The 14,835-nt window shown below is 31.5% G+C and overlaps 1 protein-coding gene and 2 long non-coding RNA genes across 5 annotated transcripts; all 3 read left to right on the forward strand.

Annotated features, from left to right (window-relative positions):
- Positions 1–763: 763 nt before the first annotated feature.
- LOC117331212 (vicilin-like seed storage protein At2g18540) lies at positions 764–7,549 on the forward strand. The gene is made up of 10 exons (XM_033889808.1): positions 764–824; positions 1,778–1,807; positions 2,477–2,506; positions 3,009–3,044; positions 4,023–4,052; positions 4,721–4,750; positions 5,252–5,287; positions 6,260–6,289; positions 6,958–6,987; positions 7,491–7,549. The coding sequence occupies exons 1-10, from the start codon at positions 764–766 to the stop codon at positions 7,532–7,534; spliced, it is 357 nt and encodes a 118-aa protein (XP_033745699.1). The 3' UTR covers positions 7,535–7,549.
- A 948-nt stretch (positions 7,550–8,497) lies between these two features.
- LOC117330790 lies at positions 8,498–10,767 on the forward strand. 3 transcript variants are annotated; one of them, XR_004533402.1, is made up of 3 exons: positions 8,498–8,528; positions 9,197–9,226; positions 9,727–9,768. It is a non-coding gene; the product is annotated as an uncharacterized LOC117330790 (long non-coding RNA). The 3 variants fall into 3 exon arrangements; XR_004533404.1 differs by lacking the exon at positions 9,727–9,768 and adding an exon at positions 10,739–10,767 and having other exon boundaries at positions 8,504–8,528; XR_004533403.1 differs by having other exon boundaries at positions 8,504–8,528; positions 9,724–9,749.
- Positions 10,768–12,014: 1,247 nt separating this feature from the next.
- LOC117330791 lies at positions 12,015–12,559 on the forward strand. The gene is made up of 2 exons (XR_004533405.1): positions 12,015–12,263; positions 12,418–12,559. It is a non-coding gene; the product is annotated as an uncharacterized LOC117330791 (long non-coding RNA).
- The last annotated feature ends 2,276 nt before the right edge of the window (positions 12,560–14,835 follow it).

The raw sequence follows: 14,835 nt of genomic DNA on the forward strand, positions 1-14,835 counted from the left end.
GATAAATATTATATAATCATGCATACTGCATGGTGTCAATAGATTTCATGATTGTGAAAATATTACAAGGTTTCCTAGTATTTTGGAAGCAGATAATTGAAATTTACATGTAATTGTTTAAATGCAGGTGGAGGTTTCCGCGGAAGAGACAAAGGATGCGTCATTGAAAGGTAAGATATTTTTTTTATTAGTTAATAGAATGTTAAAGTTGTATGGTTTAAGAATTCGTTTAACAAAATTTAAAGACGAAAAATGCTGCATCTTTGGCGAACGCTTCATATTTACACTATCATTCTAAAGTTTGATCACTGAATTTTTTTTGGCACAATCTTATGAAAAACATTTTTGTGTTTTCGGTGTCGGATGAAAAGTGGAAACGAGGACATGGTAATAGCTATGTTGATGAACAATATAATCCAATTATGATAACAATGAAATGAAGAAAAAATTTAAAAGATTTTTTTATCTGACTTTACTATTTACAATTGGTCATATATTTATTCTGATGTCAACGACGGTTTGAATAAACTATTTAGAAATATATGTTTTAAGTCGCTAATTTCTAATCTTCGTTCTCAAGTTAGTAATATACTTGAATATGTCAACATTGGTGACAGCTACAATTGAAGATGGTTACAACTTTGAAAGACTACATTGATATTTGTAATTCTGTTATGATAAAGCATATTGCGAGTTTAAATACTCCATTGGAAAACAGACAGGATCAGGTACTGTCCTTTTATCAAATGGAAACAAAATAATCATGTATTTTTGTTTAGCGGCGGGCAGTGAGAGCTTGAAGATCGCTGAGGGCAGTCCTGCAGGTAAAAACATTAACTTACGTTACGATGAACTGCAGCTTCAGTACCAAATTAGCGCACTGCTGAAAATATTGTGCTTTGGATTTATCATTGTTTGCCACCGTGAAAATGGGCTAGTTGAGTGTCTGTGTTAGTTGGCGTTTAACCGGCCATCAGAATGGAGCGCAAAGTGACATAACAGTCGATGACATGATAGTACATGGTCTCGGCCCGTGAACAGAGGAAAATATTGAGACTAAATTTTACTCAGTTTTTTTTTTTTAATTTTAATCAATAAGCATTCTATTTCTCAAAAAAAAGTTCTTTTCGGCGGTAAAGTATTCTTGATTTGTTCAATGCTGACACATAAATTATTCGGGTTTGGACAAAGGATCGTTATTTACTTACTCATCGAGAAAAAAACGATCATATTGTGACATACTGCTTAACAACCATGGTGACAAACATAAGCTGTCTATTGTGTTCAAAATATTTGACAATGTTTTATCGATTGTTTTCATGACCATTTTTCAAAATAGCGAAAAAATGGTGAACGAAGTGAAAACTTTTGTATTAGTTGATGAAACATAATTTGATAATATACCAGGCATTTTGACAGGATCATATTACGTCATATTTGTCATTTTGATAGTTGCAAGTGGCAGAGTGTACTGAAACATTAAATTCCATTATATTCACATATCATTTCGATCAAAAGCAAAAATCACAAAATAGAAGCATGCGTTAATTTATTTGCTAACGAAAATATCCCAACCCCCTTTTCTTTTCAATCTAAAGGTACTTTTTATTTAAAAATCGTGTAAGTTTACAAGAAGCTCAGAACTGTCCTTTTCTGGCGTTTTCATTGATGTCAACTGCAACATTCTTTTGTAATCAGCGATGTAGATGAAGTGTTGATTATGATCACTGAAAAAAAATTTGCCACAAATTTGTGAGAGAGATTTTTGTATTTTCAGTGGTGGATGAAGAAAGGAAACGAAGACAACGTAAGAGCTCTGATGATGAACAATATTTTATTTTGTCAAAAACGATCATTTCGGTGGTAAAGTATTCATGATTTGTTCAAGCTCGACACATAAATTATACGAGTTTGGACAAAGGATCGTTATTTACCTACTCATCAACGAAAAAAAACGATCATATTGTGACATACTTTTTAACAACCATGATGACATACATTACCTTCCATTATGTTCAAAATATTTGATAATGTTTGTGGGTGTTTCATGACCATTTAACAAAATAGGGAAAAATGGTGAATGAAGTGAAAACTTTTGTATTAGTTTATGAAATATCAATGTATAATTTTCTAATTCATCAGGCATTTTGACATGATCACATCTTTGTCATTTTATTAGTTGCAAGTGTCAAAGTGTACTACGTAATTAAATTCCATTGTATTTAAATACCTTTTCGATTAAAGTCAAAAATCTCAATTTCAAAGCATGAGTTAATTTATTTGCTAACGAAAATACCCCCCTTTTATTTGGTTTTTGTGTATTTTTACAGGAAGTTTATAACTGTCCGTTTCTGCCATTTTCATTAATGCCAAATGCAACATTCTTTTTGTAATAAGCAATGTAGATGAAGTGTTGCTTATAATCAATGGCATATTTTTTGGCACAATTTTGTAAGTGAGATTTTTGTATTTTCAGTGCCTGATGGAGATCTGAAAAGAAAACAACGTAAGAGCTCTGATGATAAACAATATAATCCAATTGAGATAACAATAAAATGGAGAAAACATTAAAAGATTTGTGTGTATTCCAAAAAAAATGTAATATGAATTAATATCATTATCTTTTTGATCATTGTTTTTATCTAACTTCGCAATTTGCCACTGGTTAAACAAAAATTATGTCAACGACTTTTTGAGAAAGCTATTTAGAAATATATGTTTTAAGTCGCTAATTTCTAATCTTCGTTCTCAAGGTAGTAATATACTTGAATATGTAAACATTGATGACAGCTACAATTGAAGATGGTTACAACTTACAAACGTACCTAATGTTTTAACTAATTTTGAAAGACTACATTGATATTTGTAATTCTGTTATGATAAAGCATATTGCGAGTTTAAATATTCCATTGGAAAACAGACAGCATCAGGTACTGTCCTTTTATAAAATGATAACAAAATAATCATGTCAAGCACAATGTATTTTTGATTATATTATTTTTGTTTAGCAGCGAGCAGTAAGAGCGCTGAGAGCACTTCTGAAGGTAAATAAATTAACTTACGTTACGGTGAACTGCAGATTCAGTACCAAATTAGCGCACTGCTGAAGATTTTGTGCTTTGGATTTGTTATTGTTTACCACCGTGGAAAGGTTAACACAGTCCGAGGGCGAGCTAATTGCGTGTCTGTGTTAGTTGGCGTTTAACCGGCCATCAGAATGGATCGCGAAGTGACATAACAGTCGATGACACGATATCACATGGTCTCGGCCCGTGAACAGAGGAAAATATTGAGACTAAATTTTACTCAGTTTTTTTTTTTTTTTTAATTTTAATCAATAAGCATTCTATTTCTCAAATAAAGTTCTTTTCGGCGGTAAAGTATTCATGATTTTTTCAAGCTCGACACATAAATTATTCGGATTTGGACTAAGGATCGTTATTTACTTACTCATCGAGAAAAAAAAACGATCATATTGTGACATACTGCTTAACAACCATGGTGACAAACATTAGCTGTCTATTGTGTTCAAAATATTTGACAATGTTTTATCGATTGTTTTCATGACCATTTTTTAAAATAGCGAAAAAATGGTGAACGAAGTGAAAACTTTTGTATTAGTTGATGAAACATAATTTGATAATATACCAGGCATTTTGACAGGATCATATTACGTCATATTTGTCATTTTGATAGTTGCAAGTGGCAGAGTGTACTGAAACATTAAATTCCATTGTATTCACATATCATTTCGATCAAAAGCAAAAATCACAAAATAGAAGCATGCCTTAATTTATTTGCTAACGAAAATATCCCAACCCCCTTTTCTTTTCAATCTAAAGGTAATTTTTATTTAAAAAATCGTGTAAGTTTACAAGAAGCTCAGAACTGTCCTTTTCTGGATGTTTCATTGATGTCAACTGCAACATTCTTTTGTAATCAGCGATGTAGATGAAGTGTTGATTATGATCACTGAAAAAAAATTTGCCACAAATTTGTGAGAGAGATTTTTGTATTTTCAGTGGTGGATGAAGAAAGGAAACGAAGACAAGGTAAGAGCTCTGATGATGAACAATATTTTATTTTGTCAAAAACGATCATTTCGGTGGTAAAGTATTCATGATTTGTTCAACCTCGACACATAAATTATACGAGTTTGGACAAAGGATCGTTATTTACCTACTCATCAACGAAAAAAACGATCATATTGTGACATACTTTTTAACAACCATGATGACATACATTACCTTCCATTATGTTCAAAATATTTGATAATGTTTGTGGGTGTTTCATGACCATTTTACAAAATAGGGAAAAATGGTGAATGAAGTGAAAACTTTTGTATTAGTTCATGAAATATCAATGTATAATTTTCTAATTCATCAGGCATTTTGACATGATCACATCTTTGTCATTTTATTAGTTGCAAGTGTCAAAGTGTACTACGTAATTAAATTCCATTGTATTTAAATACCTTTTCGATTAAAGTCAAAAATCTCAATTTCAAAGCATGAGTTAATTTATTTGCTAACGAAAATACCCCCCTTTTATTTGATTTTTGTGTATTTTTACAGGAAGTTTATAACTGTCCGTTTCTGCCATTTTCATTAATGCCAAATGCAACATTCTTTTTGTAATAAGCAATGTAGATGAAGTGTTGCTTATAATCAATGGCATATTTTTTGGCACAATTTTGTAAGTGAGATTTTTGTATTTTCAGTGCCTGATGGAGATCTGAAAAGAAAACAACGTAAGAGCTCTGATGATAAACAATATAATCCAATTGAGATAACAATAAAATGGAGAAAACATTAAAAGATTTGTGTGTATTCCAAAAAAAATGTAATATGAATTAATATCATTATCTTTTTGATCATTGTTTTTATCTAACTTCGCAATTTGCCACTGGTTAAAAAAAAATATGTCAACGACTTTTTGAGAAAGCTATTTAGAAATATATGTTTTAAGTCGCTAATTTCTAATCTTCGTTCTCAAGTTAGTAATATACTTGAATATGTAAACATTGATGACAGCTACAATTGAAGATGGTTACAACTTACAAACGTACCTAATGTTTTAACTAATTTTGAAAGACTACATTGATATTTGTAATTCTGTTATGATAAAGCATATTGCGAGTTTAAATATTCCATTGGAAAACAGACAGCATCAGGTACTGTCCTTTTATAAAATGATAACAAAATAATCATGTCAAGCACAATGTATTTTTGATTATATTATTTTTGTTTAGCAGCGAGCAGTAAGAGCGATGAGAGCACTTCTGCAGGTAAATAAATTAACTTACGTTACGGTGAACTGCAGATTCAGTACCAAATTAGCGCACTGCTGAAGATTTTGTGCTTTGGATTTGTTATTGTTTACCACCGTGGAAAGGTTAACACAGTCCGAGGGCGAGCTAATTGCGTGTCTGTGTTAGTTGGCGTTTAACCGGCCATCAGAATGGATCGCGAAGTGACATAACAGTCGATGGCACGATATCACATGGTCTCGGCCCGTGAACAGAGGAAAATATTGAGACTAAATTTTACTCAGTTTTTTTTTTTTAATTTTAATCAATAAGCATTCTATTTCTCAAATAAAGTTCTTTTCGGCGGTAAAGTATTCATGATTTGTTCAAGCTCGACACATAAATTATTCGGATTTGGACCAAGGATCGTTATTTACTTACTCATCGAGAAAAAAAACGATCATATTGTGACATACTGCTTAACAACCATGGTGACAAACATTAGCTGTCTATTGTGTTCAAAATATTTGACAATGTTTTATCGATTGTTTTCATGACCATTTTTCAAAATAGCGAAAAAATGGTGAACGAAGTGAAAACTTTTGTATTAGTTGATGAAACATAATTTGATAATATACCAGGCATTTTGACAGGATCATATTACGTCATATTTGTCATTTTGATAGTTGCAAGTGGCAGAGTGTACTGAAACATTAAATTCCATTGTATTCACATATCATTTCGATCAAAAGCAAAAATCACAAAATAGAAGCATGCCTTAATTTATTTGCTAACGAAAATATCCCAACCCCCTTTTCTTTTCAATCTAAAGGTACTTTTTATTTAAAAATCGTGTAAGTTTACAAGAAGCTCAGAACTGTCCTTTTCTGGCGTTTTCATTGATGTCAACTGCAACATTCTTTTGTAATCAGCGATGTAGATGAAGTGTTGATTATGATCACTGAAAAAAAATTTGCCACAAATTTGTGAGAGAGATTTTTGTATTTTCAGTGGTGGATGAAGAAAGGAAACGAAGACAAGGTAAGAGCTGTGATGATGAACAGTATTTTATTTTGTCAAAAACGATCATTTCGGTGGTAAAGTATTCATGATTTGTTCAAGCTCGACACATAAATTATACGAGTTTGGACAAAGGATCGTTATTTACCTACTCATCAACGAAAAAAACGATCATATTGTGACATACTTTTTAACAACCATGATGACATACATTACCTTCCATTATGTTCAAAATATTTGATAATGTTTGTGGGTGTTTCATGACCATTTTACAAAATAGGGAAAAATGGTGAATGAAGTGAAAACTTTTGTATTAGTTCATGAAATATCAATGTATAATTTTCTAATTCATCAGGCATTTTGACATGATCACATCTTTGTCATTTTATTAGTTGCAAGTGTCAAAGTGTACTACGTAATTAAATTCCATTGTATTTAAATACCTTTTCGATTAAAGTCAAAAATCTCAATTTCAAAGCATGAGTTAATTTATTTGCTAACGAAAATACCCCCCTTTTATTTGATTTTTGTGTATTTTTACAGGCGGTTTATAACTGTCCGTTTCTGCCATTTTCATTAATGCCAAATTGCGACATTCTTTTTGTAATAAGCAATGTAAATGAAGTGTTGCTTATAATCAATGGCATATTTTTGGTGCAATTTTGTAAGTGAGATTTTTGTATTTTCAGTGCCTGATGGAGATCTGAAAAGAAAACAACGTAAGAGCTCTGATGATAAACAATATAATCCAATTGAGATAACAATAAAATGGAGAAAACATTAAAAGATTTGTGTGTATTCCCAAAAAAAATGTAATATGAATTAATATCATTATCTTTTTTATCATTGTTTTTATCTAACTTCGCAATTTGCCACTGGTTAAAAAAAAATATGTCAACGACTTTTTGAGAAAGCTATTTAGAAATATATGTTTTAAGTCGCTAATTTCTAATCTTCGTTCTCAAGTTAGTAATATACTTGAATATGTAAACATTGGTGACAGCTACAATTGAAGATGGTTACAACTTACAAACGTACCTAATGTTTTAACTAATTTTGAAAGACTACATTGATATTTGTAATTCTGTTATGATAAAGCATATTGCGAGTTTAAATATTCCATTGGAAAACAGACAGCATCAGGTACTGTCCTTTTATCAAATGGATAACAAAATAATCATGTCAAGCTCAATGTATTTTTGATTATATTATTTTTGTTTAGCAGCGAGCAGTAAGAGCACTGAGAGCACTTCTGAAGGTAAATAAATTAACTTACGTTACGGTGAACTGCAGATTCAGTACCAAATTAGCGCACTGCTGAAGATTTTGTGCTTTGGATTTGTTATTGTTTACCACCGTGGAAAGGTTAACACAGTCCGAGGGCGAGCTAATTGCGTGTCTGTGTTAGTTGGCGTTTAACCGGCCATCAGAATGGATCGCGAAGTGACATAACAGTCGATGGCACGATATCACATGGTCTCGGCCCGTGAACAGAGGAAAATATTGAGACTAAATTTTACTCAGTTTTTTTTTTTAATTTTAATCAATAAGCATTCTATTTCTCAAATAAAGTTCTTTTCCGCGGTAAAGTATTCATGATTTGTTCAAGCTCGACACATAAATTATTCGGATTTGGACTAAGGATCGTTATTTACTTACTCATCGAGAAAAAAACGATCATATTGTGACATACTGCTTAACAACCATGGTGACAAACAGTAGCTGTCTATTGTGTTCAAAATATTTGACAATGTTTTATCGATTGTTTTCATGACCATTTTTCAAAATAGCGAAAAAATGTTGAACGAAGTGAAAACTTTTGTATTAGTTGATGAAACATAATTGGATAATATACCAGGCGTTTTGACAGGATCATATTACGTCATATTTGTCATTTTGATAGTTGCAAGTGGCAGAGTGTACTGAAACATTAAATTCCATTGTATTCACATATCATTTCGATCAAAAGCAAAAATCACAAAATAGAAGCATGCGTTAATTTATTTGCTAACGAAAATATCCCAACCCCCTTTTCTTTTCAATCTAAAGGTACTTTTTATTCAAAAATCGTGTAAGTTTACAAGAAGCTCAGAACTGTCCTTTTCTGGCATTTTCATTGATGTCAACTGCAACATTCTTTTGTAATCAGCGATGTAGATGAAGTGTTGAATTATGATCCACTGAAAAAAAATTTGCCACAAATTTGTGAGAGAGATTTTTGTATTTTCAGTGGTCGATGAAGAAAGGAAACGAAGACAAGGTAAGAGCTCTGATGATGAACAATATTTTATTTTGTCAAAAACGATCATTTCGGTGGTAAAGTATTCATGATTTGTTCAAGCTCGACACATAAATTATACGAGTTTGGACAAAGGATCGTTATTTACCTACTCATCAACGAAAAAAACGATCATATTGTGACATACTTTTTAACAACCATGATGACATACATTACCTTCCATTATGTTCAAAATATTTGATAATGTTTGTGGGTGTTTCATGACCATTTTACAAAATAGGGAAAAATGGTGAATGAAGTGAAAACTTTTGTATTAGTTCATGAAATATCAATGTATAATTTTCTAATTCATCAGGCATTTTGACATGATCACATCTTTGTCATTTTATTAGTTGCAAGTGTCAAAGTGTACTACGTAATTAAATTCCATTGTATTTAAATACCTTTTCGATTAAAGTCAAAAATCTCAATTTCAAAGCATGAGTTAATTTATTTGCTAACGAAAATACCCCCCTTTTATTTGATTTTTGTGTATTTTTACAGGAAGTTTATAACTGTCCGTTTCTGCCATTTTCATTAATGCCAAATGCAACATTCTTTTTGTAATAAGCAATGTAGATGAAGTGTTGCTTATAATCAATGGCATATTTTTTGGCACAATTTTGTAAGTGAGATTTTTGTATTTTCAGTGCCTGATGGAGATCTGAAAAGAAAACAACGTAAGAGCTCTGATGATAAACAATATAATCCAATTGAGATAACAATAAAATGGAGAAAACATTAAAAGATTTGTGTGTATTCCAAAAAAAATGTAATATGAATTAATATCATTATCTTTATCATTGTTTTTATCTAACTTCGCAATTTGCCACTGGTTAAAAAAAAAATGTCAACGACTTTTTGAGAAAGCTATTTAGAAATATATGTTTTAAGTCGCTAATTTCTAATCTTCGTTCTCAAGTTAGTAATATACTTGAATATGTAAACATTGGTGACAGCTACAATTGAAGATGGTTACAACTTACAAACGTACCTAATGTTTTAACTAATTTTGAAAGACTACATTGATATTTGTAATTCTGTTATGATAAAGCATATTGCGAGTTTAAATATTCCATTGGAAAACAGACAGCATCAGGTACTGTCCTTTTATAAAATGATAACAAAATAATCATGTCGAGCACAATGTATTTTTGATTATATTATTTTTGTTTAGCAGCGAGCAGTAAGAGCGCTGAGAGCAGTTCTGAAGGTAAATAATTTAACTTACGTTACGGTGAACTGCAGATTCAGTACCAAATTAGCGCACTGCTGAAGATTTTGTGCTTTGGATTTGTTATTGTTTACCACCGTGGAAAGGTTAACACAGTCCGAGGGCGAGCTAATTGCGTGTCTGTGTTAGTTGGCGTTTAACCGGCCATCAGAATGGATCGCGAAGTGACATAACAGTCGATGACACGATATCACATGGTCTCGGCCCGTGAACAGAGGAAAATATTGAGACTAAATTTTACTCAGTTTTTTTTTTTTTTTTTTAATTTTAATCAATAAGCATTCTATTTCTCAAATAAAGTTCTTTTCGGCGGTAAAGTATTCATGATTTTTTCAAGCTCGACACATAAATTATTCGGATTTGGACCAAGGATCGTTATTTACTTACTCATCGAGAAAAAAAACGATCATATTGTGACATACTGCTTAACAACCATGGTGACAAACATTAGCTGTCTATTGTGTTCAAAATATTTGACAATGTTTTATCGATTGTTTTCATGACCATTTTTCAAAATAGCGAAAAAATGTTGAACGAAGTGAAAACTTTTGTATTAGTTGATGAAACATAATTTGATAATATACCAGGCATTTTGACAGGATCATATTACGTCATATTTGTCATTTTGATAGTTGCAAGTGGCAGAGTGTACTGAAACATTAAATTCCATTGTATTCACATATCATTTCGATCAAAAGCAAAAATCACAAAATAGAAGCATGCGTTAATTTATTTGCTAACGAAAATATCCCAACCCCCTTTTCTTTTCAATCTAAAGGTAATTTTTATTTAAAAAATCGTGTAAGTTTACAAGAAGCTCAGAACTGTCCTTTTCTGGTGTTTTCATTGATGTCAACTGCAACATTCTTTTGTAATCAGCGATGTAGATGAAGTGTTGATTATGATCACTGAAAAAAAATTTGCCACAAATTTGTGAGAGAGATTTTTGTATTTTCAGTGGTGGATGAAGAAAGGAAACGAAGACAACGTAAGAGCTCTGATGATGAACAATATTTTATTTTGTCAAAAACGATCATTTCGGTGGTAAAGTATTCATGATTTGTTCAAGCTCGACACATAAATTATACGAGTTTGGACAAAGGATCGTTATTTACCTACTCATCAACGAAAAAAACGATCATATTGTGACATACTTTTTAACAACCATGATGACATACATTACCTTCCATTATGTTCAAAATATTTGATAATGTTTGTGGGTTGTTTTCATGACCATTTTACAAAATAGGGGAAAATGGTGAATGAAGTGAAAACTTTTGTATTAGTTCATGAAATATCAATGTATAATTTTCTAATTCATCAGGCATTTTGACATGATCACATCTTTGTCATTTTATTAGTTGCAAGTGTCAAAGTGTACTACGTAATTAAATTCCATTGTATTTAAATACCTTTTCGATTAAAGTCAAAAATCTCAATTTCAAAGCATGAGTTAATTTATTTGCTAACGAAAATACCCCCCTTTTATTTGATTTTTGTGTATTTTTACAGGAAGTTTATAACTGTCCGTTTCTGCCATTTTCATTAATGCCAAATGCAACATTCATTTTGTAATAAGCAATGTAGATGAAGTGTTGCTTATAATCAATGGCACATTTTTTGGCACAATTTTGTAAGTGAGATTTTTGTATTTTCAGTGCCTGATGGAGATCTGAAAAGAAAACAACGTAAGAGCTCTGATGATAAACAATATAATTCAATTGAGATAACAATAAAATGGAGAAAACATTAAAAGATTTGTGTGTATTCCAAAAAAAATGTAATATGAATTAATATCATTATCTTTATCATTGTTTTTATCTAACTTCGCAATTTGCCACTGGTTAAAAAAAAATGTCAACGACTTTTTGAGAAAGCTATTTAGAAATATATGTTTTAAGTCGCTAATTTCTAATCTTCGTTCTCAAGTTAGTAATATACTTCAATATGTAAACATGGTGACAGCTACAATAGAGGATGATTATAAGTTACAAACATTTTTTTAACAAACTTTTGACTTAAAATATTAATATTTGTAATTTTTTAATGAAAGAATTTTACGAGTTTAAAAATAGCATACATTATATACAGTGAAATTCATACGACATCATGTACTGAAAAATGAAAACAAAATAATCATGCATAGTACTGTGTAAATTTTGTTAAATCAATTTTGTTTAGCTTCGAAAAAAGACACTAATGAGAGCACTGAGAGTACTGAGAGCGCTGACTACAGTTCCGAAGGTATATACATTATGTTAAGTAAGGCTCCATCTCAAAATTGATTGACTTTAAACTTGAAATTGCATGTGATATTTGTATTCCATTTAAGTGAACATTTGGAATTTATTTCAGAGATACTATTTTTAATGCCTGAGAAATTCGTGTGGCACAATGCATCACTTCATTATTTGTTACTAATTAGTTATTTATTACTTTCTTTACAGAGTAAAGTGAAAGTAATGAGAGCCGATAGGTACGAGGTAATTACCCAATTTCGTTATGTTATAAACATAAAACCAATTGCTAACATTTTGTTGGTATAAGACAATTGTTTATTCTAAAGAGGCTGATAACAGCAATCGCGTACATGATTACTAGGTTTAGTATGGTAATGTAAGTTTTCTTCTCTTACAGGTCAGAAGATTACATGAGAGAGGAACGCTGTGGAAATAAACATAATATCTTTACAAATAAATACATCAAAATAAAAAGAAGACATTCAATTTGATGTACATGCTTTTGTTGTCAGATAAGTAAACGAATTTATTAATTCATATACTTTGCTTACTTTTTTGTCTAATATGAACAACAATGCCTGTTTCTGGTTGGAGGTCAAGCCAGACACCACTCCGTTCATTTAATGGTATTCACTTATCGGATTTTTAACAGGTTGTCCTCTCCGTTCCCGTTGTAGTTCAGTTGGTTTTGATGTTTCGATCGCTTCCTTTCAAGCCTCTCCCTTTTTGTGTCTCGGTTATGCTTTGTTTGAATAATCCCCATTATTTTGATCTCACGTTCATTCTCTTTGGAAGTCTTTACGTTTGTTTAGTTGTCTAGATTATTCTTTTAAATGTGTTCGTGCTGATTTTGATGTAGCATTCTTTCCTTTAAATGTTTCTCTATTGGATTTATTGTTTCGATCATTGGTATTGAAATTTTCCCAATGATTTTGGTGTCTCGATTGTGTTGTCTGGGAGTGACTTACGCTTTGAAACATCATCAAACAAATTATCTACCTTTACTACAAAACTGAGGACTTTATTCAGTTCCAGTTAGCCTACATATACTAGTAATCCATGGCGTCGATTAGTTCTGTGTCGATCTAAAGTGAAATATTGAGATAAATGTATTAACATCCTCATCTTCGCACCACGTAATATGCTATCATTGTACTAAAGACGTTTGTAAATGAAACATCTAATAACTTCATTATCAAGTGCTAAAAACTCGCTATTGATATTAATATTTTCTTTTTACGTCTTGTATTATAATATACTATAGACACAAAGCATTATACTTTACTGTAATGATAAGAAAGTTTAAAAAAAAAAGTAACAAGGGCTTATTTTACCATTAATCCTCCTACGCTATTTTTCCATAACCAATCCAAAGAATAATTAGGAATAATACACTACCTGATAGGCACAATAGGCTCATTTAATGAAAACGACATCTCATTCCCCACATCGGATAGCAAATTGTTACAAAACAGCGAAATATAACTAGATCGTGTCAGGCACGTGCCATCGCCGAACATGAGTTGTCGATGCTACTTCGTCTCTTGTGTCGAAGCGCCGCTCCCGTTAAATGCATATATAACAGGACAGATGACGCAAGTCCGTAATATGTATTATACTTATATAACAGAACGAGCTCTGCGGTAATGACGCTTCATTGTCCAAGAAAATATGTGCTTAGTAAAAGCAGCCAGATCAAACAAGCGCTTTACATATGTAGCACACTCGCTTCAAAAATGTTTCATCTTATTTACAGCAGTCTTTAGTCTCTATGTAATTGATTAGTTTGAAGTTCTCATTTAACCAAATCTAGAAACAACAGTATACCGACATTACGATCTCGTAATAAGATCTGTGGTCACCATCAATCAATATATGGACGTTTTATATATTATAGAGGCAAGTGTGCGCCAATAATGTTTGTTTGAAATGAGTAGATTAAGATATTTATTCGTAGAAACAGTATCCCCTTGCCAGATATAAATTTCTTTCAACAATTCGGTTTTCCTGTCATCCAGTGAAAAAAATGTTATCATTGGTTCTATATTGTGTAATGGCATACAATAAGATTTCATAAAACATTTATCGGAAGAATTAAGCACTGCTGCAGTGAATTGAGATGGAGTATTGGCATTACTTCACTGCATTTTCATTCACAAGCCATCATCCCAATGATGTCATCCCGTGCGTTTATCAATTCCTGTGTAATACATTTTATTTTTACTCAAATGTAAATAAAAAACACATCGTAATTTAAAAAAAATATAATAATGATAATAAAAACTTCTTTGAAATGCTAGCCGGTGATGTAAATACATGTTTATTTGACCGGTGATTGATACTATGCCAATTGCAAGTTAATCTGACTGGTCAGAAAATAATGTGATGAATTCACCTGATTCGTTAGTCTGTGCTTTTAAAGGTATTGTTTAAAAGTCTGCAACCTATGGGCACGCAGTCTACTCCGTTACTCTGACTACAATTAAGGTAGGCTAGGGTTGGTCATCAAATACAATGTATTGAAACCCCTGTAAAAACAACAACAAAAAAACAACTTCTAAACAATAATTCTCGAAACATTGGTCAGTGACTAACAAACAGTTGGTTCGAAGGCCGTGTTTATATATATGGACAAAACTCTGAATGATTGTGTAAGCTAGACTTATAGATTTCCACTTTATTTTTTGCAGATTTAATCCAAATTTGATATACAATGAGAAAATAAATATCGTTTTCTTTCTCGCTTTTTTTCTGAGTTGGTCGTCAAAGTCAAGGTCCTCGGGTTAGTCTAAAATTATTAGAAACCTATTCGTAA

The sequence above is a fragment of the Pecten maximus genome, chromosome 7, assembly GCF_902652985.1.
Source record: "Pecten maximus chromosome 7, xPecMax1.1, whole genome shotgun sequence".
In the NCBI taxonomy this organism is placed as follows: domain Eukaryota; kingdom Metazoa; phylum Mollusca; class Bivalvia; order Pectinida; family Pectinidae; genus Pecten; species Pecten maximus.

Excerpts from the sequence above, each read along its gene's own strand:
- LOC117331212 (XM_033889808.1), top strand. The coding sequence starts at position 764 with ATGTATTTTTGTTTAGCGGCGGGCAGTGAGAGCTTGAAGATCGCTGAG. Across the intron at positions 2,507-3,008 it reads AGATCTGAAAAGAAAACAAC|CAGCGAGCAGTAAGAGCGCT; the intron begins GTAAGAGCTCTG and ends ATTTTTGTTTAG. Across the intron at positions 4,053-4,720 it reads AGAAAGGAAACGAAGACAAG|TGCCTGATGGAGATCTGAAA; the intron begins GTAAGAGCTCTG and ends TTGTATTTTCAG.